Source organism: Solanum lycopersicum, chromosome 7, assembly GCF_036512215.1.
Source record: "Solanum lycopersicum chromosome 7, SLM_r2.1".
In the NCBI taxonomy this organism is placed as follows: Eukaryota; Viridiplantae; Streptophyta; class Magnoliopsida; order Solanales; family Solanaceae; genus Solanum; species Solanum lycopersicum.
In genome coordinates, this window is record NC_090806.1 from 38766926 (window position 1) to 38791253 (window position 24328).

General features: G+C 34.7%; 4 protein-coding genes across 7 annotated transcripts; 3 read left to right on the top strand and 1 right to left on the bottom strand.

The window, feature by feature from the left end:
* Window positions 1-2304: 2304 nt before the first annotated feature.
* LOC101265938 (protein arginine N-methyltransferase 1.1) lies at window positions 2305-7291 on the top strand. Of its 3 annotated transcripts, none has more exons than XM_004243101.5 (9): window positions 2305-2585; window positions 3293-3303; window positions 3417-3572; window positions 3824-3887; window positions 3980-4122; window positions 5511-5598; window positions 5743-5858; window positions 5997-6147; window positions 6795-7291. In XM_004243101.5, exons 1-9 carry the CDS (start codon window positions 2393-2395, stop codon window positions 6998-7000), a joined length of 1128 nt encoding a protein of 375 aa, XP_004243149.1. In that variant the 5' UTR covers window positions 2305-2392; the 3' UTR covers window positions 7001-7291. The 3 variants fall into 3 exon arrangements, with proteins under 3 accessions (XP_004243149.1, XP_069142933.1, XP_025887736.1); XM_026031951.2 differs by having other exon boundaries at window positions 2337-2585; window positions 3293-3328; XM_069286832.1 differs by lacking the exon at window positions 3293-3303 and having other exon boundaries at window positions 2322-2585.
* A 2454-nt stretch (window positions 7292-9745) lies between these two features.
* LOC101266238 (uncharacterized) lies at window positions 9746-13921 on the bottom strand. The gene is made up of 7 exons (XM_004243103.5): window positions 13715-13921; window positions 13340-13450; window positions 12764-12832; window positions 12228-12359; window positions 10483-10560; window positions 10271-10390; window positions 9746-10199 (listed from the first exon to the last, which is right to left on the bottom strand). The coding sequence occupies exons 1-7, from the start codon at window positions 13919-13921 to the stop codon at window positions 10011-10013; spliced, it is 906 nt and encodes a 301-aa protein (XP_004243151.1). The 3' UTR covers window positions 9746-10010.
* Window positions 13922-14249: 328 nt separating this feature from the next.
* On the top strand, window positions 14250-20444 carry LOC101266738 (uncharacterized). 2 transcript variants are annotated; one of them, XM_004243104.5, is made up of 5 exons: window positions 14250-15024; window positions 18652-18704; window positions 19263-19429; window positions 19504-19652; window positions 19771-20444. In XM_004243104.5, exons 1-5 carry the CDS (start codon window positions 14250-14252, stop codon window positions 20202-20204), a joined length of 1578 nt encoding a protein of 525 aa, XP_004243152.1. In that variant the 3' UTR covers window positions 20205-20444. The 2 variants fall into 2 exon arrangements, with proteins under 2 accessions (XP_004243152.1, XP_010323564.1); XM_010325262.4 differs by having other exon boundaries at window positions 19558-19652.
* A 2360-nt stretch (window positions 20445-22804) lies between these two features.
* LOC138337423 (uncharacterized) lies at window positions 22805-23179 on the top strand. Its single transcript, XM_069287332.1, has one exon. The coding sequence runs from the start codon at window positions 22805-22807 to the stop codon at window positions 23177-23179; it is 375 nt and encodes a 124-aa protein (XP_069143433.1).
* Window positions 23180-24328: the final 1149 nt, after the last annotated feature.

Consider the following 24328-nt stretch of genomic DNA (forward strand, 5'->3'; position numbering starts at 1 on the left):
ACTCCTAGAGTCATCTAATCTTGTGAATTGTTGTTAATTGAATTAGTAGAGATTGTGTGTCAGAAATTGCTTTGTTAAATTTGATGGAATCATCCACCCATTTACTATTTAACTACATTGAGCTTAATGGAAATTTAATTCACCAATTGAGTCCTTAACTTTCGTACCATTTCCTATGGGATACCACCCCGACTGTTTGTTGGGTAATTTTATTGGCGATGATCGTTATCCCTTTTAATTGATTTTAAATAGCACATTTGAGTGTTATAAATTTGTAATCCTAATAGCGTCATGAGAAGACATACATATAATAATAGGTTTAAAATTCAAATTCGGTTGGACTCCACTTTGACTAGGTCTAACTCAATAAGGTAGATAGAATGATCGTTACGCTGGTCCTATCACAAGGGTTACTGCTTAACGCCGTATGGTTCATCTTGAACCCTACCTTCTTTTGCTGTCTCTCAAGTTTAGTTCTTGTGCAAGTGTGGAACAATTCCCATCTCAAGGTCCTTCTTGCAACTCTTTTTGCTCCCTTTTAGTCTTGATTACTCTGCTTTGCTTTCCAATCCATCATATGGATCTTTTTTAATACTTTTTTGGCCTATAATTATCCTTATCATGTCCATTAGCTTATCATAACATATAATTAATAAACGGGATAATGTACAAGTACCCCCTCAATCTATGCCCGAAATCTCAGAGACACACTTATACTATACGAAGGTCCTATTACCCCCTGAACTTATTTTATCAGTAATTTTCTACCCCTTTTTGATTTACGTGACACTATCTTGTGGGCCCAACATTGTTTGAATTTTTTTTCAAGCTAGTGCCACGTAGGACGAAAAGGGGTAGAAAATTACTTATAAAACAAGTTCAGGGGGGTAATAGGACCTTAGTATAGTATAAGTGTATCTCTGAGATTTCGAGCATAGGTTGAGGGGGCACTTGTGCATTTTTCCTTAATAAACTAATGCATATTCATAAGATTATACTCAAAACTTTAGCTAAAACATGAATAAAAATGATATTTGAATTCATAAATATACCCTATATCAGATGCCTATGTAGATGTTGTTGGAAGATGATGAAGAGAAAGGGGATGTGAGGGAAAAAGAGACTTTCTTTTTTACTTTTTTAAAATTTTATTTATCCTTATTAGCAAAATTTTATATTAACCCTCCTTATCTGAGTGAAACTCACACATTTTGTCTAACTGAGTCATTAAGTTGTCATATAAGCTCAATTAGTGATTCTAAAATACTTGCTTTAATTGAATTAAGGTGTCACACTGAAACTTCATAAAGTATAAGAATCAAAATGTCAAATCAAGACAAAAAGAAGAAATTTTCAAGTCATTTTGCCTTTTCCACGACATTTTTAGTATTTATTCTGAAAAGTATTTTAACTTGACTTATTTTAAAAATATTTTGGCCTAAAACTAGTTATTGAACAATACTTTATAACTTTTCGAAACACTGCCAAACTAAAAACTACTCAAAAATCAAAAACATCTAAAAATAAGTTAATCCAAACAACCACTTACACAAATAAATGTGTTACTTTTAAAAATTAAAAAATTAGGGAAAAGGGATAAATATACTCTCAAACTATCGTAAATAATATGCAGATACTCTCTGTCATACTTTTGGGACATTAGTAACCTTACCGTCCAAAAACTAGAGCATATATATATCCTTCACTTTAACGAAAGACTAAATAGGGACATTGACACAATCTTATCCGTCAATTTGATATTTAATAAATATCAAATCTGTGAATAAGATTATGACTCATGTATGTCCGTTGATATTAAATAAAGTTAAAACTTGACCTATCATGTAAAAATCTTATACCTTTCCCTATGATTAGTTGATTATCCGTGAAGAACCTATCGGGAGGTCAAATTGTGTAAAATTGTATACTATAATGGGAAATTTTCACAAATAGCCACATAATAAACTTAACTAAGCTATGCTATACTTTACATATTTACAGGATGGAGCTACAATTTAAGTTGTATCGTTTGTATAATTCACTAGTACATTTGTATAATTTCGTTATTTTTTTATATACTTGAAATAATGAATTTACACAATTACAAAATTAGAAGTATAAAAAATTATACAAATTAAAATTTTTATAAAATCTATATAAATTATATTATACAAATATAAATATACAAAATCTAAACCGAGTAATTATAGCTAAATATAGGTTGCAAATTGTAATTGTACAAACTATAACTATATCAACTAATTAATCCGCATATATTTACTTATACCATAATGTTCCCTACTATAAAGCTCAAATCCTTCCATAAGCCCTAGACAGGAGCTGAGCCACCATTTGTTGTTAAACCCTAAACTTGGAGAGCATTGTTCAGGAAATGGATTGTCGAAGTAACTATGAAAATCAGAACTCGGGAAGCACATCATCAAAGATGAAATTTGAGTACGAGGATGAAAGCTCCAACATTGAGGTGGAGGAAGATACCTCCATGTGTGACCCAATTGACGAATCTATTGTGGGCAGCAACAAGACTAGCGCTGACTATTACTTCGACTCATATTCTCACTTTGGTAACTTATCTCTTGACCTTTCACATTTCTCTTCTATGATTTCTTCTCCTTTATAGCTTCTTGATGCACTTATATATGCGTTTGTTGGGTTATTCGTGGAATGTAGCTTGGTTGAGTAACGTTCTCCTTGGTAGAGTCAATTTAGTACTTAACTCGGAGACTGTATTGTATAAACCTCCTGAGCACCTCACCCTTCTCTATTGTGCAGTAAAAGTATATAGTTGTGCTTAGAACAACAAAATACTCCCTCTATCCTCTTGAAGAGCGCAGAAATATGCCCTGCTAATGGAATTTTTAGAAGTACTATTAATTGGTTAGATGCTGTGGCATAGATTGAATTTTTTGTTCGCCATGCTAAACATTATGATGCTGCTGAGGAGGTTGATAACAACTGAACCTATGCACCTAGGTTCAATGTGTCACTTGGTACCCTTTGGCATGCTGTTCTTCAAACTCCTCCGCCTGTGGCAATGTCACATGTACCTCTATCCTTGGAAAAAAAAGCTACAAGGTTGCTGTTTAAATAGAGACAATATATATAAGCAAAAGTTCATATTAAAAACTAAAAAAAGGTTCCCTTTAGTTGTTGTCTTGTCATGGTCAGTTGTGGCAACTTCTTGACCATTGAATTCATAACCGTGATGTCGTTTGGTTTGTAATCACTTATAGAAGCTAATTTATCCTTCCTTCTATTGATGCTTTTGCAGGTATTCATGAAGTAAGTTCCCATATATCATCTTAGGGTGTGTTGGCATGCTGTTGATGCTACCTCAGGTTTTGCATTAAGAGTCTACATTAATGGTTCTAACTGTAATTCTCACTCTGTAACAGGAGATGTTAAAGGATGTGGTGAGAACTAAAACTTACCAAAATGTTATTTACAAAAACTCCTTCTTAATCAAGGATAAAGTGGTACTTGATGTGGGTGCTGGGACGGGAATCTTGTCACTCTTTTGTGCAAAAGTTGGCGCCAAACATGTTTATGCGGTATGGAGTCCATCTCTTGTTCTTGGGCCATAGTATCACTTCTATATCATATATATTCTTGATTGTAACATGGTGGCTCTCTTCGTCACCACACACTAGATATTCAAATGCTATTTACTACGCTCCTCATTATTGAGATGTTGCGGCATGACTTTGTAAGTTAATGTTGAACAAAGTTGTAAGCCTGAAGAAGCTAATGCTAAACTATCTAAATGCAATGGGACTTATCTTCGCTATTTTGATATTTTCAGATTGAGTGCTCCAGCATGGCTGATATGGCCCAAGAAATTGTAAAACTCAATGGGTTCTCAGACGGTGAGCTGATTTTATCACCATGTCATGAACCTTGTTACACATTTTGTGTGCTTTTGTACTATCTAGTTTACTGAGTCTGTTTGCTTTCTCAGTTATAACTGTTATCAAGGGAAAGGTAGAAGAGATTGACTTTCCGGTTCGAAAAGTGGATATAATTATTTCTGAGTGGATGGGATACTTTCTTCTTTATGAGAACATGTTAGATACAGTCTTATATGCTCGTGACAAATGGCTGGTAAGCTGCTTTTAGTTGTGAACTTCAAAAAGTTGCTTCTACTCGTGATTGTTTAGTACTCGTTGCATTTGCTGAATGCAACATTTTGTTCTTGAAATTTAGGCTCTCTTCTGATACGATATTATGTTTTATGTAGATACTTTATACATGTATTTATTATTTTAACCATAATAGAATTTCTTCACGGAATTTGTAATCCTTTGTCTGCCTTAATTACAGTAAATGCCATGAGCTAATTACAACTAGAGGTATTAATAAGATGCCTATCTTCAAATTCATCTCCTTGGCTTGTGGCTGGCATCACTGATATAAGTAGCTCTTTCTTGAGTTATTATGTCTATATATAATATAGTAAAAAGTTACTTTATTTAATAGAATATTTAGTGCAAATAAAAAGCTTTTGACATACTGTATGGGAACCTGGGTACATGCAGCTCATGATGCCTCTTTAAGGGAGAATGGAAATGATGGAAAAGTAAAAGGTATGAGCAGGAAGACGTGTTGATAGCAATGAAATACAAGTGGGGAATAACGAAGAGGGCCCTTGTCCTTTTCCAAGCCATGACACTGTGACATGCGCAACCTCTTCTATATTAATTAGACCAAGCTTATTGATTGAGCTTGGCAACGGGTTCAAAGAAAAAAGGCGTGGGTTGCATTCTACCATTGAGTGCTAATCTAGACTTTGGCCAACATGGCATTCCCACCAGTCAAACATATTTCAGCTATCATCACACTTCCTGCGTTGATCAACATCTTCATGCTGATCCTTCTCCTTTCCACCCTGTACCAAGTTGAACCCCCAGTCCCCCGCAGCCACCAAAAAAGGAATTATCTTTAAGGTGCACTTTTTATTCAAGAGAAAAGTGTTTTTCTTCTTGGTTGTGCTGAGTTCAAGGTGTTTGTATGCAGAAAAGATTATTAGAGTGCTTGTATACAATTTATTTCCTCCATTGATGCCCGAGAATTGAAAGAAAGTTATAGTGTAAGTGGACTAATTGTTTTACCCACGTAATAATTGAAAAACTTTTTTTTTGGCTTCTTGAGATTATATAGATGGGGTCCCCTGTAAGTCAAATTGGAAAATTTGCTTTTTCTTTAGACCATGAGAATTTAGTACCCCCTTGTCTTTGGCTGGTTTGTATTGTGTTAAAGACCTGGGATCAATGGAAATTAGTGACTGGATAATGTGCTTTGTCCTCTTCAAATGAATTTTTTCTCATTACTGCTTTAAGTAGAGCTCCCCCAGGTTGGCTGATTTAATTTCCAAACCAACTTTCTGGCGTTCTTCTATTTGCTTCAATTTTCTCAGAGTGACTCTTTGGGTGGCGAGCTCAACTAAAAAAGGCCTCTTTTTTGATTATATACCCTTTCTCCCGCCTGTACAGGTAAAAGATGGTCTTGTGCTGCCAGATAAAGCTTCTTTGTATTTAACAGCAATTGAAGATGCTGACTACAAAGATGAGAAAATCGAATGTGAGATTGATCGTTTTCACATCGTCTACTTGATGGATATTCGCTTCTGCATTTAATATGCACTTCCCATGAACTTTTTCAGTTGCACCAGTCCTCTTCATTATTGGGCTAAATTGTCACCCTGACTCCAAACTTTTATTGCAGTTTGGAATAGTGTGTATGGTTTTGATATGAGCTGCTTACAGAAGCAAACTATAATGGAACCACTTGTTGATAATGTAGATCAGAAGCAGATTGTTACAAATTGCCAGTTACTCAAGGTAATTGGATAAAATATGGTTGTGTTCAAACTCCATTTCAAAATAATGTGTCATCAAAGTTGCTATATTGAGTAGCCCAAAATTGAGCTGTGGAATTGTCTTTATTACTTCACTTACAACGGGGTCTTCATTTTACAGACAATGGATATCTCTAAGATGGCTTCTGGTGATGCTTCCTTCACAGTTCCGTTTAAGCTAGTCGCAGAACGTGACGATTACATCCATGCCCTTGTAGCTTACTTTGATGTCTCTTTCACGAAGTGTCACAAATTGACTGGCTTCTCCACAGGTTTATTATTTGTGTTTGCTTTTGTTGAACTTTTGTGCAATTATCTTTTGTTTTTGTTTCATGTTGTTTGTGTTGGGTTTGGGAGGAGGGAGGTTTGTTTGTTGGCCAAGGGCAGGAGGGTGGGGATTAAGGTGACACCAATGGACCACCTGTGCAGCTCCATGACTTCCTCAGGTTCATAGAAGTGGGTTTTTGCAACTTTGTTCATAGTCCAAAATAATTGAATTGTCCAAATTTCAAGAGAGTTGTTGAGACTTTTTTCCCCATGTTTACCTTTCATGAGGTTCTAACTACTTTAACATTTTCTAAGAAAATAATTTGGGAATAATCAAAAGGATAATAGTGGAAAGTAGTCTTTAGTAGTTATGTCCTTAGATCTTATTCTCAAGGGGTGTGTCATGCCCCAACAATTCACTTAATATGGACTTAGGGAGTACGTTCTAATTATTTCATCTGAAGATGCATTTATCTAGTTTTCTATGAATATCATGGACATGTCACATGTATATCTCTTGAAACCGGAGATAGAAAACTTATTTAACTCACATAAAGTTCAGTCTACTCCCCCAGTCTGAATAAAATAAAAAGTTGAGGAAAAGAGGGAAATATGGTATAAGTTCTTTCTGACCATGAGAGTAAATATGCAGGACCAAGGTCTCGTGGTACACACTGGAAGCAAACGGTTCTCTACCTGGAAGATGTGCTTACTGTATGCCAGGGGGAAGCTGTAGTTGGGAGTATGACTGTGGCGTCTAACAAGAAGAATCCTCGAGATCTTGATATAATGCTAAAGTATTCAGTAAATGGTCAGCGTTGTTCTGTTTCAAGAACTCAGTGTTATCGGATGCGATGATGCTCGTGTTGGAAAGCATACACTTTTCTGCTTGTCCCACTTTGACGTAAAGCAGAATGGTGTTGCATATCTTATACTCTGAGCTGATCATTTTCAACCCAGCTCACTCTTTTGAAAGGGCAAATGCATATTTATGCCTATTATTTCTGCTGATTTTTTGTCCTACCCAGCTGTGGGTTATTTTCCTTTCTATTTGCTCTCAGTTACACAACCAAGTTTATTTTGGCTACATGTTGTATCTGAGGCCTTAAAAGGCAATTTTATGGAAAAAGGTTGCTTAACTGGGCTGAATTAATTGGGTTTGATTTTGGTTCTTTGCTTTCGGTTCATAGCGATTTTTTAGAAAAGACGGTTAAGTTCTTGGTTCAGGGTAATTACCTAAATACACAATTTAGTTCACTATTCTCAAATTGCATATCAATTAAAAAAATTAGAGAAGTCCTTTATACATCACTTGATACAATGTATCATTAGGATAATATCAATTCATGTGATATATGATATATCTGGGCATATATGATGTATCGTTGTATGTTACTTTATGCAATGTATACGTTGGATACATCTACTTTATGAATAGGTCGAATATGTCAGTTTACACAATTATTATTGGGATACATCACTTTACATAATGTATCAGGATGTACATTATGTATAGCAACATCGCATGATATATATGAAATTGAGACACGATGTTGAATGATGTGTTTGAAATTGAAAGACTAAAGTGATATGCGACCCCTTAAAGTTGTCCGCATAATTCACTTAGACACCTCAACTAGAACTTGTAACTATTCGACATCTCTACTAATTCAGATATGAGCCTTTTGAATACTTTTGTGACAATCAGCTAAAACTATAAAATGTAATGGACAAATCAATTACATACATGTGGCATTTTGATTGAAAAAAATAAAAGAAAAAAGAAAAAATTGAAGTGTTGTCATCACTTTGAAATTCTATTCTTCACCATAGCTCCCTCCTCCACCATAGTTGTCAACACCTTAAAATCCTCTTAACCCACTATTATGTTTTCAGATTTGTTTCTTCTTTTTTTTTTTTAAGTTGAAAATAGCAAATTGCATATACATAAAAATTAGTCAATACATGAACTTACAAAATATGACCCATTTATAATTTTAGATATCAATAAAATCACTGACTACATAATCATCTAAGCAGATTCATTTTTTTTTATTTTAAATCCAATTTATTAGATATATTTTCGATAAGAAAAAATGGAAGAAGAAATAGAATAGTCATTGTATGAGTCTATATTTTTTCCGGTAAATAAGATCACAGTATTGAACAAATTTAAAGAAAATCGTAATGGTGTTTCCATAGTTGAATATGATAGAGGTGAGGGAGTGGGAGAAAGAGGAGGGATGAGAAAAGAAAAGGTTGAAAGGTGTTGGTGGCAACATCGTCAGTGGAGATGGTATTGGTTTTGGAAGAAATGGCTAAGGAAGAAGGAAGAAAGAAGAAGAAAAAAGGAAGAAGAAAGAGATTTTAAAAAAAATACATTCTGACGCGCTGAATGGATGTGTATAACACTTTCCTTGTCATGTCAGCGAAAAGTGTCAAATAGGTACTTATTCTGAACAATAGAAGTGTTCAATAGGTATCAGTCCTAATTGAGGTGTCTAAGTGAATTATGCGGACAACTTTAAAAGGCCGCATATGACTTTAGCCAAATTGAAATGCAATTAACTAGGGGTGTACAAAGTCGAATCGAAAATCAAATCAAACTGCAAACCGAGTCAAATAAAAAAAAAATTAGACTAGTGGTTTGGTGTTGAAAAAAAAAATCGACTATATTTGGGTTGGTTTGATTTAAACTAAAAAAACCAACTTGAGAGCAAACCAACCCTACATTATATATATATATTTTTAAAAATTTTATTTTATACCTAAAAATACTTACTTTGATATATTTTTTTTTAACTCTATTATACTTTTTCATAGTTTTTATCTTTTAATATAATTATTTCATGTTTGAAAGTTAGAATTCTTAATGATCTGATTAGATTATAGTCTATACATGTTGGTAATTATAATAAAGTTTAAATAAAATCAAATTAATACTAATGCAAAAAGAAAATCAATTCAACACTAAAAATGACAATAATATTGAATATTTGTTTTTTTAGTTTTACATAGATTTAGACAATTAAAATATATGATCTAATTTTACTTTCTTTTAATGTTTAGTCATGTAACTAATACGTATTAAACTTTTAGCATGAGTTAGTACTTTAAATTATAATCAATTTCTTTATGACTTATTAATTTGCAAAATTTGTTTTACGCAATTTTATCTTTATTATTTTTTGGATATTTCAGTGTCATTAATTATATCATATTTTTTGTTATTTTCTTGATAAGTAACTTAGATAGCTGTATTTTGGTAGGACTAAATAAATATTTGAAATACAAATAAATTATATGTTTTTATGAATACATTATGAAAAAAACCAGAAAATTCAAAAAAACCCGAAGTTGAAAAACCCGAGTTTTATTGGTTGGGTTTATAAATTCAAAAACCCAACACAAATGATATGGTTTGATATTTAAAAAATCCGAACCAATCCGATCATGTACACCCCTATAATTAACTATGAGATTTGTGTAAAACCTACTTGAAATTGTATTGTACATTCAAGCACAAAGATTATTTCAGATACTTCTTGCAAAAAGTAAAACCAATCATAACTCCAACTGCATAAATTCTAAATAAATTAAAAATGCGTACTAAGTTATTGTTTGTGGTATTATATAATGTAGATTTTATCATAAAAACAACGTAGTAGAAGTTGTCTACATTTTTTACTAGTATATAAATCTCTAACAAGATCAGAAGACTCATCGAAAGTATCAAGACCCGAAGATGGTATTAGAGAAACAAAAATCTCGTGGGTAGAGAGAGCCATAAGATGAGAATACATGTTTCCAGTCTCTCCATAGACTACATTTTAATGGGAGGAAAAGAAAAGAAGGAAAACGCACGTCATTATAACTCTCCCTTACCGGTTTTGGAACTCTTCTTCCATTGTGCTTTCTTCGTTCCCCACCACTTTCTCATCCTGTGGGATATTCTGTTAGCGTGATTCTTCAGAGTCTCACTTCTATCTTGAATTCCTTTGGTGATTCGTTGCTTCCAATCATTCTTCTTACTTTCTTTTTCTTTAATAACCTTTCCCTGCAGATAATTTCTATATTAGTTGAGCACTTTTGATTGATTTAACGGGAAAAGAGACTACTCCTTTGTACCAGCTTTGATGGGAAGCTTCCTTCGTCATCATCATCGTCATCATCAGCATCTTCATCACCAAACTTTTTCATTAAATCTTCCCTAGAATACATTTGCATACCTGGGGCTCCAGGCATACCCTGAAGCAAAATGTTGTAAATTTCAAATCTTCAATAACAGGCATAATATAGAAAGAAATCATGTAAGTGACACTCGTCATAAGCAGAATCACCTGCATGGATCGCATTAGCTTTTCCATTTCAGCCTCTTTTGAGGACTTAGCAACAAAAGGTTCTCCTGGGACTCTATTCTGAAGCAAAAGAAGAAAGAATCACCAAACTATCAATGGGAAAGCTAATCTCATTGCTTATTTAACTGCTAAAACAACATGTAGCACCTACATAGTCAATGACTTATCACAGAACATGCTATACTATGCTTAGAAGAATAAACAGCCTCCATTCAAATTATTATGAATCAGTGAGATGCATTCTTCATGGGGAGAAAACGTCATTAAGTGTTGCAAGGCACAAAAGCAGATTTTAGATGGCTTCTTGTTTCCAAGTGATAGGATCTGTAACATAACTTCTCATAAAAATTAATGTATGCCTCTAGCCCAGCAATTCCAAAGGGTTTCATCCATTAAATTAGCACCTTGCCATATCGCCCAGACTATGTCATATGTCACTATGAGCTGGCCTAGTCCAGCCTCACGTGGCCAAAAGCCTACGCTAGGCCGGCCCACCTTAGCAAACAATATATTTTTCATAATTTGAACCTAAAAATGGGAACATAAATATTTACGACACAATAATACATAGTGTTGCTAACCAAGTCTCAAAACTAGAATCAAATTGTCTTAATAGTACTAGTTATTTAATGCTTTCAATTTTTAGCACTGGCCATTATGAGGGGATTGCTGTCCATATCAAAGAACTACTCAATCTTTAAAGTTTAACCACCGAAAAAACTGACAATTGTGATATGTGAAACTGCTTGCACTCTTCTCCCTTTGAGACCTTTCATCAAACTGCCACCTTATATTTGGCAATTCATCTCTTTTAGGTTGCACTACAAGGATTTGTCCCTGTGATTTCAGCCAGAAATTGCCAATTCTTCCCTTAGAAAGCTGTACTAATGCAGGAAGGACACCCCATTGCCTTTATTAGTAAGTTTCATTCATGATTCATCTAGAAATGAAGCCTTATGCCCTTATCAGTCTATGATAGGGAAGACTGTTTGCAGGCAAGGTTTCAACAGTTAAGGAAGGAGATCATGGCTCTATAGCACTCTTCCCCTCAAGGTGGCCATTCTGGGGCGCAAGCTACTTTGGAAAGGTTAATCATACTGTTCTATTGGGAACACATTACAACTGCTGTGAAGGAGATTGTTCAGAAGTGTGATCCTTGTCAGAAGAACAAGTCTGATGGCTCATCGCTCAAGCCTCATTTTTAGATGGGCTCCAAAATTCTCAGCCCAACCCTATTAAATCATTGGTTGGGGTAGCCCAACCGGACAAGCTCCATATTGGCGACTCTATTTATGACCATGCTTATTTTTATTGTTTAGTTAGTTAATACTCGATCAATTTATTCTTGAGATGTAGTCTCTCAGAACTGGCAACCAATTTCGTTCCCTCCCCCCCCACACACACACACAAAAAGGAAGCAATATATTACATATATAATTTGTCATCACATATTTCTGTATATCAATCAAACAAATATTTTGAAGCAGTATTTACGCAAGCTAAGCTCTCTCTTACAACAAAAGATGAAAACATTTTTGGATATGGTCTATCTTTCATGTCTAAACAACAAGCACTGTTTTTACCGATAAAGCTAAAAACTAAGAACTATGCTATATTGTTTACAAAACCAGATAACATTGGGGCCACAAGGCACGAAGGAGAAGAACAGCACAGAAATTCAGATGTTGGATGAATTTACTGGTTAATGTCATAAAGCTTGACATTACCTTAGGAACTGGAGGTGGTGCCTTGCTACAAACTTTGGTCAAATCCTTGCAAAGGAAACTTTTTAAGGAATCAAGATCTGATTTGCTTTTATATAAATATTCTGCCACATCTGTATCAGAATAGTCCATCACCTGCAAAATATGAAGAAAGATAATTGCGGCAAGAAATAGTTTGTTTGTCTTACAAAAGACAGCAACATATAGAGCCTGTTTACAAGAGAAGTTATAGTGAAGCAAAAAGAAAAAAAAAAATCAAGAGCAACAGGCAAAGTGCAGTCAATCTTTTAACATAGGAAGCCAAAAAGTATGGATATCATTATAAACATGATCAAATAATGATTGCACAATCAGAGAAAATTGGGAAGGAGATGAGCTTTTTATTTGGAAACAAGTTAAAAAACACTTCCGAAGCTCAATGTAAGCATGCATCATGACATTATGAACCTACAACTACAACTCATTTAATCATTAGTATAAACAGCATTTGTTTGCATCATTGCTAACATCTAATGCACAGAATAAGTAGGAGAACTTACATCTTGACAAGCACGCTCTATTGTTTTGCATTCTGAATTACATTGTCCTTCAGAGTCTTGTTCAACCAGCTGAACGTTGGCAATGTCAAATAAGAATCCTTTCAGAAATATATAAAATTATGGACTTGATGCCCAATATCTAAACTTCAATAATTCTTTCAAATTAAAAGCTACACTGTGTAAGTAATGGCATAAAAAATGGAGTGTTTAGGGACAGAGTTGTCAATTGCCGACAATGAATGAAACATAGATGTGCTTATTTTGCCAGCAGCTCAATTAGTAGAAGCTACACTGAATGTACAGTACACCAACAACGGTGAACCTTCATTGTAGCTACTGGGTGCTCAAGCACCATTATTGTTTTATCAAAACAGTATAGTTTTATATCAAGAAACGACTGATAACATATAAAGATAGTGGCCAAGCACCGAATCACAATTTCACACAGTTAAGCACCATTAACTAAAAATCTTGGGCTGCCACCGTAAACAAACCAACCCAATTCACCAAAAAGAAGTTACAAGGATCGACTAAGCCATTATATAAGCAAAGAAAAGAGACTTGCAGAATTCTTACCCCCAACCTATCACCTTGTTCAACTATGTCAATTTTAAGAATCCAATCAGCTTCCTGCTTCTTTAAATTGCATACATTCTCTGAAATCTCTATTATCTGATACTCTGAGATCTGACATCATCAAACCATATCCATTGCATCAGACAAACAGAAAAATTAAGTAAAGTAAAAAACAAACTGCAAGTGTTATAGTGGATTACTTTGCCCCACTGATTCTTTTACTTATTTAGTAGTATTTCTCACATAAAAATCTCAGTGTGAGGCTGTGAGCTACTTTATTTTTCCAACCTGTATGATAAAATAAAAAACCTACACTACACATCCAATAGGTATCGTGAGTTATGATCGATTGAACTTGGTTGAGCTGAAAGTTACCTTGTTTGGAGAGATCTCAGCTTGTTTGTTGTGAACATGATGGTATAGCTGATACGCCAGCTTTTCACACACCTGACATCTTATATATGGAATGTCTTCTTTTCTTGCCACTCCTCCTGCTTTCTTTGCGCATTCAACATCAATCGAAAACCATATCGTTATCACTATCAAAGATAACAACAATGCAATCGTATCAAATTTATCCATTAGTCAACAAAGATTGAGATTTCTCAAATTTTGCTTCTATTCAAATTCCCATACAACAAGAGACCTCTGTTTAAGATTTAAGGAGAAACCTCGCAGTACGACGTCGTTGCTCTACGTGTCTACTTGATTCCTATTGGCTGTAGCTAATCCACCGTTTCACTCATACATCCAATAGGACAGAAACATACCGCTGGTCCACATTAAGGAGCTACACTGCCGATGCATGCTGAAATTCCGATTCTCCTAAAAGGCTAAAACCAACCCTTTCTCCTTACTAAATTAGGGTTTTAGCTTTTGTTCTGTCAATTTTTATTTTTCTGCCAAAGTTATGGTTTCCATTGATGTAGTTGGACAAAACCAGGAAATTGTACTGAAAAATCTAATACAAGCTGTATTGGACTCGCCAGGCTTTAAGAAGCTGTCATCTTTTAGGTCAAATTTCGAGGAATTACTACAACGTAGCGTCGACCCACCTTTTGAAGCTATCTGGGTTCACTCAGCTTTACGTTATCGAGGTTTCAGTTCGACAGAAAATGACCTTTTCAAAAGACTAGCAGCCGTAAAGGGTTTGTTTCAGCTTATAGTTTCTTCTTCTGTTTCATGTGATTTCTTTAAAAGCATTGCATTAATTGCACCTGTTATGTATAATGTGTTTGGGTTGGTAATGGGTTTAAAAGGTTTTCAGCAGAAAGCTAAGAAAGAGAAGAAGTTTGTGAGAGAGGTAAATGGATTGGTTGATTCAATTCTTGGGTATGTTAATGTATGCTGTGAGGGTGTAGAGGATAGATGCGATGTTTCAGAGGGCTTCCTTAGGCCAGTGAGGGAGTTAGTGACTGTTTGGATGTGGGATAAGTCATTGGAAAATACTGGGGATAAGGGATGCATGAGAGCTTTTTTTCCACTTCTGACTGATGAGATTATTGAAAGGGTTAATGCTGAAGGGTGTGAGCTAAGTGCATTGGCTGGTTGTGTGATTGCGGAGGCATTTTTATTGAAGTTATGCTTGAGGTTTCTGGAGGATGGTTCCCGCAAAGAATTACAGGACGAATTGAGGGCATGGATCATTGCTTCCATCACTGGGCTTCAGAATCCATACTTCTTTGGTTAGTGTCTATGATTGAATTTACTTTTCTATTGAAGTTTGCACAATCTGGAAAGTGTTTGACTTTTCAATCTCATATGCGGTACACTTACTACACTCTGCATAATTTATTTTTCTCCTCATGTTCGTCCAAACTTTGAATTTTTTGGTAAAAGGATCATTGAATTCCTGCCAAAGTGACAAATTATACCCTATCTTCTCAAAACCAACAATGTGATGCTAGTGTGGTAAATAACAGGAAAATTGACCTCTTTTGGCAGTTCAAAGCACAAAATCTCTGTGAAGTGACGGTGCATTTAACCTCTGAGAAATTAGGAACATGTTATACAATTTCTCTAACGCAGATACTCCTTTGTATGAACACTATTTTCTAGTGTTACTTTCTGATTAAGTGCTGTCATATCTGGATATGTGAGTTCATTGCTTTAGAATTGTTTGGGAGTTATATTTCTGATGGCTTTGGTGGTGCCAATTGATGATCATAAAGATGAGTGTAGTGATCATTGTAAAAAAGAGAAATAATTTTACATTTTGGATTGTTATGCTATCGTGCGTATGTGATGGGGAAAACACATAAAATACTTGTTCTTGCAAGGATATGAGATTAGAATAGCTTGCATGCATCATGTCCAATATGAACTTTTTGCTTTTGTTGCAATGACTCTTTCTTGAAAAGTTATGAACAATCACCCAGTAACGTTTCTTCTTCTATTGTTTTCATTTGGTGGCTATGTTGCTGAATTTCTTGATAAGTGGTGTGGGATTTCTTTGTGAGACCTTTTCTTCTCTTCATCTTATATCATCTAATTTTCTTCTTTTGTTTCGCGTTGATGGCTAAGTTGCTGATCTTCTTGATTAGTGGTGTGGGATTATCATTGTTCTTTGCTAAACCCTTTCTCCACTTCATCCTATGCCATTTCTAAGCACATATTTCAGCTATATTAGCTTAGAGAATAAGTCATTACGTCCTTTTTTCGAAAATTCTGTTCCTTTGCTCTTGTGGATCCTCTCTTTCACTCTGTTGCTTTGTTGCATCGCTGCATAAATAGGTCAAATTAATCTGACTTCTCTTTTATGGTATTTGATTTACTTTGTTGCATGGCTGCGAAAGTAGAGTATCTAATATCCTTCGTCTTTACGGAAATATCATATTTCTCTCTTTTTCAATAGTACTTGTTGACTTCATACCATCCTATTGTTGTTAGAGCGGAAATGTGGATGGGCACTGCGAGAAATATAGGAAAAGAATATTATTGAATAATTTTTTTTTGAAACTGGTAATGTTGAATTCTTCCCCATTAAGTGTATGCTGGCTACCTCCAAAAAGACATAATTACAGATTTCCTATCAAATCTATAATCTGGTCTCTATCATCTATACAAAGCTGTTTACACCAAAAAAGTAGAGATACTATACAATTCCATTTAACTTTGTGGATGGAATTGGATCTATCTTCTAAACATCTTCCGTTTCTCTTTCCAGACTGACCACCATACGCATGATGGTATTAGCTTCCACCATCTCTATTCATATTCCTAGAATAAAATCCTTTACGAAGTAGGATATTATTTAGTATTCCTTTTTCTATTTCTATTCATATTCCTATTCTCATAGGATTGTATAAACATATTTGTATTCTAATAGGATTGTATAAACTTATTCCTATTCTAACAGGCACCAAGATTTATTGGGTTTTTAAGCTCAAAACTTAATTAAAATGTTGGTTTTATGAAGGTGGGATTTTTTTGGTAAGGACATTCTTTCCTTAGTTGTTAATTCCAAAAAGAAAGACATATTTTCCCTAATGGAGGAAAAAACACTAGGTGTTTTTTTCCCCAAAACTCCGTGGATGAAGTTCCTTGGTGCCTGTGCCGATGGGAAGAAGTTTTGCATGGTATACGTCGAGGCACATGCAAGTTGGTGTGGACACCACTGGTATATATAAAAAAGAGTGACATATTTCTATAATTTGAAGCAATTTAACTTTAATCATCATTTTGAACCTAATGAGAAATGTTTACGGCCACACAACCGTAACAACACGTTTAAGACCATAAGCTTTAGAAGTCTTATAACAAGTGCTATCAAAAGAAAAATCTACAAAAGAAGTCCTGGGGTCTGTTGGGTATTTAAGTGCAAAAAGTTACTCCCTCCGTCCCATTTTATACGAGTTCGTTTGACTTTGAACGAAGTTTAAGAAAGAAAGACTCTTGAAATATGTGGCCTAAAATAATTGATAGATGTTTGTGTGGTTGTAAATCATATCCTTGAGGGTAAAATGATCATTTCAAAGTTAAATTATTACTAAATATAGATATATGTCGTTCTTTTAGATTGAGTAAAAAGGAAAATGAGTCGTATAAATTGGGACAGAGGGGAGAGAGTATAACATTTGTTGGTGCTTTAAGCCCAAAGCACAAATGCTACATGGGCTTTAAATTTTAATGAGAAAAGGCAAAGGGAGACGAAATACAAATATTTATGTTTAGTCCTAGACTACTAGTTTATCAGCATGAATGACAAATATATGAACAAAAAAATTGATTTTTTTTATGATAAAGTAAAATATGAGTTGTTTAGAGGTTCATTAAAAAGGAAAAGTATCCCTTAGAACCTTAATGATAAAATTGAATTACACATTAAATGAGGCGAAACACTCAACACATGCTCCCTTTTGGAGGTTTTGTTTTGCTGTGCAATAATTTTTTCCTCTCAATTATATATTTTATTCAAACATTTATTCTTAAGATTAAGAATTTTGAGCCTCGCTTCCGGGCTCAAGTGCGCATTTGGCAACACTTCTCATAACCACACAAATGTTATGGTATGTTTAAGACCACACATTTTGAAATTCTTCCTATGTTGAAGTGCGTCCAAGTTAAACTATGCCAGCTAAATTGGAGTTGAGGCAGTACATGGGTATGTATATTACAATGTAGAGTTGAGCAATGCTATTTTCCTTTGAAGGGTTCTTGATTAGGTACTTCTGTTCTTTAATTAATTGTCTTTTTATCCGCTCAACCTTTTCACAACTTTGTTAACTTCTGGCTGCCATAAATCATTCAACTTTTGAGATTTCCCTAGTGGTGCCCCAAGAATGCTACTGATATTGAATAATTGTTGTCACTGTAATCCACAAATCCATATTCCATGAAGAAGTATAAATCTTCAAAACTTTCTTTACTAGTTCACTCATACTTCTGAACGATGATACAGAGTTTTGACTTAACCTCAAATAATCAAATCATATTTCCACAAAGTAAAGTATCATCACATGAGAGTGACTGCTCTACCTCTCTTCATCTGCTACTTCAAACTCCCAATGGATCTTCCTGCTACTAGCCTGCTTAATGCTTCTGTAATAAAGAGGAATAATTACCATATAATATTGATCCCTTAAGCATAATACAATATATACAGGGAATATATATGGAGTTGCTCTTGATCCATTCACGTTGATTGTTGAATTTGTTGTTCCATTCGTCTCTGAATTTAATTTCTTGTATTGGTTTTACTCTTCCATATTCCATGAATTCTGTTTGCTTTCATTTTTGACATCTCTGTATTGCATTTTCCTGTATATTTTGTGATTTTTAAACTATACTAAGTTCTCCTTTGTTGAATTCAGAGACCCTTTTAATGATGCTGCTGGAGCCATCTTTTCCAAAAGCCTCCCTACTGGTTCGACATATTAGCCCCACTCTCTTTGAGTACTTTAGTCTTCTCTTTTTTGATAAACAGTATAATTTGTGATTTTTAAACTGGAATTGTAAGAGCTAAAATATGTGCAATTAGCATCTCGAGAGGTTTGAGTAATGTGGCTATAGTTTTAACTCGATGAAATGATCTCCTATATCTACACTCAATTTGACTAAAAGGAAATGACCATACAAAGATATCGTGTTATTTTTACACTTCTCGTGTTATTTTTTTCCTGATCTCTCGTAGGAGAAGAGATATAACCAAAAGTAACTTTATAATGGGCTACACAACTAAATCTCTGTTTTAACAAACTTGGCCGCTGGGCCTCACTGTCTTTGGGGAAGAATTCTCTGGATTGTTTTTAGTTTCTTTTGGCAGAAAATACTTTGTAGAATAATATTCTGAATTTACTAAATGCGTTTAAATTGCTCATTTGATGACTCGTGTGTGTAGATAGGCTTTAAGTAGAAGTTCTCATAATTATGCTTTTGTTATAGTCTGAGGATTCTCATATTTTCACCTCCTATTCTGCTGTAGAATTCGGATGATGAGAAGTGCTTAAGAAACATCCTCTATGATGCCGTGGTACTGGTGGAATATTCTTTCTTAAATCCTGAGCAAATGGATCAGCTGTCTGCCAAGCATGTGAAAAATATTATCATGGCAAGACTATTAATTACTGGTGAAGCTATAGAATTGAATAGGTATGAAAGCTCGGGCATCATGCTCTAAGTTCTTTTTGAGATGCTGAAATTTGATTCTGTTTCTTTGTCTTCAGAAAACAGGATCAGAAGAAAGCAATTTCTTACACAAATGCCTTTTCTGGTTCTAGTTTACCTCCTCAGATAATCACGTGGATCAGAAGTAAGATTGGAGCAGAAGACAAAGCGAGTGAACCAAGTAGTTCATCCCCTGCTACATTCTTGAGTAAGTAAACTGAATACCTTTTTATCACACAGTTCTGCACTAACTACCAAGATAGGTTGGCCATTTGTGCTCTACTGGTAAACATGCATCAGAGTTGCTATTGACTTGAATATTACAGGGTGGATTCTTAACATTGAAAATGGTGGGATAAGAATCTTTGACCATAACATATCAAAAATTCGAGCTAAATCGTTGCTCGATAGTATGACGGAGGGCTTTGAACAACCTGCTTTGAAAGATGCCAAGAAAAAATCAGAGAATGATATTCTGTTCTACATTGATAACAAAGGAGAAGAAGACGAGGAAGAAGGTGATGAAAAGATGAATGAATCTGATAGTGCTGCCTTTGTTTCTGCTGCCCATACAATGGAATCAGCAGAACCTGAAAGAAGAAAGCGCAAAGGAAAAGATTCAGAACAAAAAAGCAGGGTGAAGTTTCTCAAGTATAGCCTTCATGAAAATTCTGGTTCAAAAGGCAAGCCCTCAATTGCAGATAATGATGATTCAAGTAGCGAGGGTGAGGTGGAGAATCCATTGACAGACGAGGAATGATGAAGTGGTTAAGAGCTCACTCAGGTTTCAAGAACACACTCTCTGAAATGGATCTGTGTGCGTTAAACAAGTAATGTAACAGCAGAACACCAATAGTTCCCTATTATACATATAAGTTAAAGCCGAAGAGAATTACATCTGCATGAAGAGACAATTTATGTGGTGTCCCATTATATGCATTCATCGAACTTATCTCCATTAAACCAAATATATTTCATACTTAAGATACCACTGAGAAAAGCTTGCTTCAGTCTATTAATGGACTTATTCATTGAATCCTTCAAGGTGGACAGTACTCCATTGAGAAAAATGGTCTTAACATTCATCTGGTGAAGCACGACGTCAAAATTAGTCACCAGTGTTGTAATGATTTCGAAGGCATTTTCAATGGCCAATGGTGAAATGCTCTATTCTTTTTTTTCCCTGGATAAAGTTTTTTACCATCAATTAGGCCTTATATCAATCAATATTTCCACGATGTTTTATCTTTAGGTTGGACACAACAATATCCCAGACACAATTACCATACATGTACTTCATCACATCAAATCATTTATTTGATTTAGCATTATTAATATTATCTTGATTGTAAGTCATATAATCCTTAATATTATACTTGATAATCATTAGAAATAACGAGTCTCTTCTTTCTTTGTGATCTTCGAAGAAAAATCATTCTAGAGCTATAGTAAGTTCAGCTTTATAAACGCTTCTTTTTTCTATGATAATAGGAGCATTGTTATATACCTTGTTCGTCCAGACTCACTAAAAAACAAAACTCATGAGCAAAGTCGAACTTCAGTAATTTAATAATACTTGATTCGATTAGGGCAACTTATAGAAACCACTATAGTATGGGGGAGCTAATTATCAAATTTAACTACTTTTTTTAGTAATTACCATTCTTAGCATAATTTGGTTGCCAAGGACCTATAGTCAGTTTATTCATTTGTGCAAATATTACAATATGTGTCGACTGTATTTGTTTGTGCAACAGATATAGCATGTAAACAATGACACAAACAACTAGAAGAACCTACATTCGTTCATTCTAATTTCACTTGTATTCGTTCACTTTGCTATATCAATTGTTAATAACTTGCATCACTAAATTATGTTCATGCTCTCTAATTTCATATGAAGCCATTTGGTCTATTGTGTCAATTGTTAAAAGCTTGTATCACTTGTATTTATACGGTCTAATTTTACTTATATTTATTTGTAGCTACCATTCAATTGTTACCAACTTGTATATGTTATCTATGTTCACTTAATTTCATTGTATCAATAAATATAGTGGCGATAGGTGAAGTCATCTGGCGTTGAAGATTATATACAACATACCCCAATCATTAATGTATACACTATATCTCATAAATTAAAATTATCAAAAATGCGATATGAATATTGCATATAAATTTGAGAGCAAAAATAGAGCTTTTGGATATGAGAGGGGAGAATACAAGGGATGTTGGGTGGGTTTTCCACCAAATACACAGTCCTAAGACCAAAAAAGTTGATGACATCTTGAATCCAGTCTCGACACCACCATGATCTAATTTTAGATCCATCTCCTTTTCTCCTTCCATCACAATCAAACAATTTTGTCTTTTTAGGTAGATTTTTTATGAGTGGTAGATTTTCACTCTTTTGGGGCCTTTTTAGTTCAACAATTAGTGTCCTCAATGCTTAATTATGTCATATTCTGATGATATTTTGATGTTGTGCAGCTATGAAGGCTAAAAGTAATAGGCAAGGATGAATACATGAAAAAAGAGGCCAAAAACATTGAAAGGAATGCTAACTCCCAACTACGACTCATCTACCAAAAGGGTGGATCATCCAAGTGGCTTTACTTATCTGTCACACCTTGAGGCTCTCCCTAGATATAACATGAGACCTAGGATCACGAGAGATCCCAAGCTAACCCTTAGTTTGACATATATCAAGTATACTGAAAATAACTAAGTAAAACATGTGCAATGCGGAAGCTAAAAATAGTGGATATATGAAAATAGGAAAAACCCAACTAGCGAAAGTATATATCAATAATAAGAGTTTAGTGGTAATTGAAACAGCCACTTAACAACAATTGAAATATACTACTATGTCTGAAAAGCCTCTAAATGGGTCGAGTTGCTGGGACATGCCCCAACTGACTAACGAAACTGCAAAAACTGAATGTAAAGACTAATATGTAAAGAAGGACTATTGTCCTCGAAGTATGAGGACTCACCACTGAAGCTGGTCAAGTCAAATCAAGAATCGGTCTAAGTGTGATCTGAAAGCTGAGTGCCTAAACCTGTTATACAATTGACATTCTTTCGAGCTTATTATTTTTACTGTTTTTTACTTATTTCAGTTTAGTGCTTCCTATTTACTGTGATGGAAGATAAACCACTTGCTGCTCTACCAACGAATCCTACCTTGGCTTAGATCAAATCCAACAATGAAGAAAAGGCAAAGAAATCTAAAGTTAAGTCGCTTATACAAAATGTTATGCCAGATTTTGTGTTTTACAGAATCATGGCTTGCAAAACTGCAAAAAAGTCTTGGGAAGGTTGCAAGAAGAATATCAAGGCTGCGATAGAACACGTCAAATGCAAGTGTTGAACCTGAAAAGAGACTTTGAGTCCTTCAATATGCAGGAGGATGAAACTATCAGTAAGTACGCTGATCAAATCTCCTTAATTGTTAATAACATTAGACTTCTTGGTGAAGAATATACAGATAGACGAATTGTGGAGAAAGTTCTTGTGACTCTTCATGAGAGGTTTCAATCTAAGATTTCCTCTCGAGGAAAATCCAAGGACTTGGGCAAACTTTCAGTAGGTGAACTAATCAGCAGTCTTCAAGCACAAGAGAAAATGAGGACTACGAGACGAGAAAAATCCACTAAAGGAGCTTTCTCTGTGCAAAAGCAAAAAGGAAAGCAACAATTCAACCCAAAGAATAAGGGTAAGCATGATGGATGAAACAATAGTGGAGATGTGAAACACAAGTTCCCTCCGTGCACATATTGTAAAAGAAATACACATATGGAGAAGTACTGTTGGTGGAGATTCGATGCTATAAGCAACAACTGTAAGTAGACGGGACACATATTCAAGGTCTGCAAATCAAGAGCAAAGGCCTCTAGTGCTTTGCAAGCACAAGTAGCAGAAGGTGCTGATGCACATAAGGACCAACTCTTTGCAGTTTCATACTTTTAAATTAATGAATCCTCTGATTCATGGATTCTTAGAAGTGGTTGCACACATCACTTGGTGAAATGATTTTGAACTGTTCAAATTCCTCGATGGGAAACGGTGAGGCACTAGATGTCATAAGCAAAGGTACAGTGTCTATCTCAACAATATCAGGTATCAAAACTATTCCCTGATGTTTTTTATACCAGATATAAGTTAAAATTTGTTGAGTGTTGGATAGATGCTTGAAAATAATTATTCTCTGCATTTTAAGAATCGTAAATGTGTTGTTTCTGACCCTTCTGGAGTAGACTTATTTTATTTCAAGATAAGCAACAGAATATTTTCAGTTGATTGGGAGAAAATAACTGAGCATGATTACACTATTACTTCACAAACCTATGATATAAAAGGTTTGATCACTTCAATCTGAGAAGCATCGTGGAAATGAAAAAGGAGCTAGTGGAAAATATGTCTGAATTTCTTTCTAATGCTTAAGTTTGTGAAACTTGCCAACAGGGAAAGCAAACAAAATTGCCATTTCAAGAAAATCAAGTATGGAGAGCTAACCAAAAACTTCAGCTCATACATACGGATGTTTGCGACCCAATGAAAATAGATTCACTGAGTGGTAACAAATACTCTCCTCTTTATTGATGACTACACCAGAATGTGTTGGGTTTATTTCATAAGAATGAAGAGTGAAGTCTTTGATGTTTTAAAACAATTTAAAGCTTTAGTAGAAAATCAATTTAATCTTAGTATTAAGGCATTAAGGTCTGTCAATGGAGGGCAATATACTTCTTCTCAATTTGTGGAGTTTTGTAATAGCATTAAACACCAACTGACATTACCATACACTCCACAACAAAATAGTGTCTGAAAGGAAGAACATGACAGTAATGGAGATGACCAGATATCTTTTGCTCGAAAGAA

Excerpts from the sequence above, each read along its gene's own strand:
- LOC138337423 (XM_069287332.1), top strand. The coding sequence starts at position 22,805 with ATGCAAGTGTTGAACCTGAAAAGAGACTTTGAGTCCTTCAATATGCAG.
- LOC101266738 (XM_004243104.5), top strand. The coding sequence starts at position 14,250 with ATGGTTTCCATTGATGTAGTTGGACAAAACCAGGAAATTGTACTGAAA. Across the intron at positions 15,025-18,651 it reads TCAGAATCCATACTTCTTTG|AGACCCTTTTAATGATGCTG; the intron begins GTTAGTGTCTAT and ends TGTTGAATTCAG. Across the intron at positions 19,653-19,770 it reads ATCCCCTGCTACATTCTTGA|GGTGGATTCTTAACATTGAA; the intron begins GTAAGTAAACTG and ends TGAATATTACAG.
- LOC101265938 (XM_004243101.5), top strand. The coding sequence starts at position 2,393 with ATGGATTGTCGAAGTAACTATGAAAATCAGAACTCGGGAAGCACATCA. Across the intron at positions 3,573-3,823 it reads GCGCCAAACATGTTTATGCG|ATTGAGTGCTCCAGCATGGC; the intron begins GTATGGAGTCCA and ends TGATATTTTCAG. Across the intron at positions 6,148-6,794 it reads ATTGACTGGCTTCTCCACAG|GACCAAGGTCTCGTGGTACA; the intron begins GTTTATTATTTG and ends GTAAATATGCAG.
- LOC101266238 (XM_004243103.5), bottom strand. The coding sequence starts at position 13,921 with ATGGATAAATTTGATACGATTGCATTGTTGTTATCTTTGATAGTGATA. Across the intron at positions 12,833-13,339 it reads AACAAGGTGATAGGTTGGGG|CTGGTTGAACAAGACTCTGA; the intron begins GTAAGAATTCTG and ends GCCAACGTTCAG. Across the intron at positions 12,360-12,763 it reads TAGAGCGTGCTTGTCAAGAT|GTGATGGACTATTCTGATAC; the intron begins GTAAGTTCTCCT and ends CATATTTTGCAG.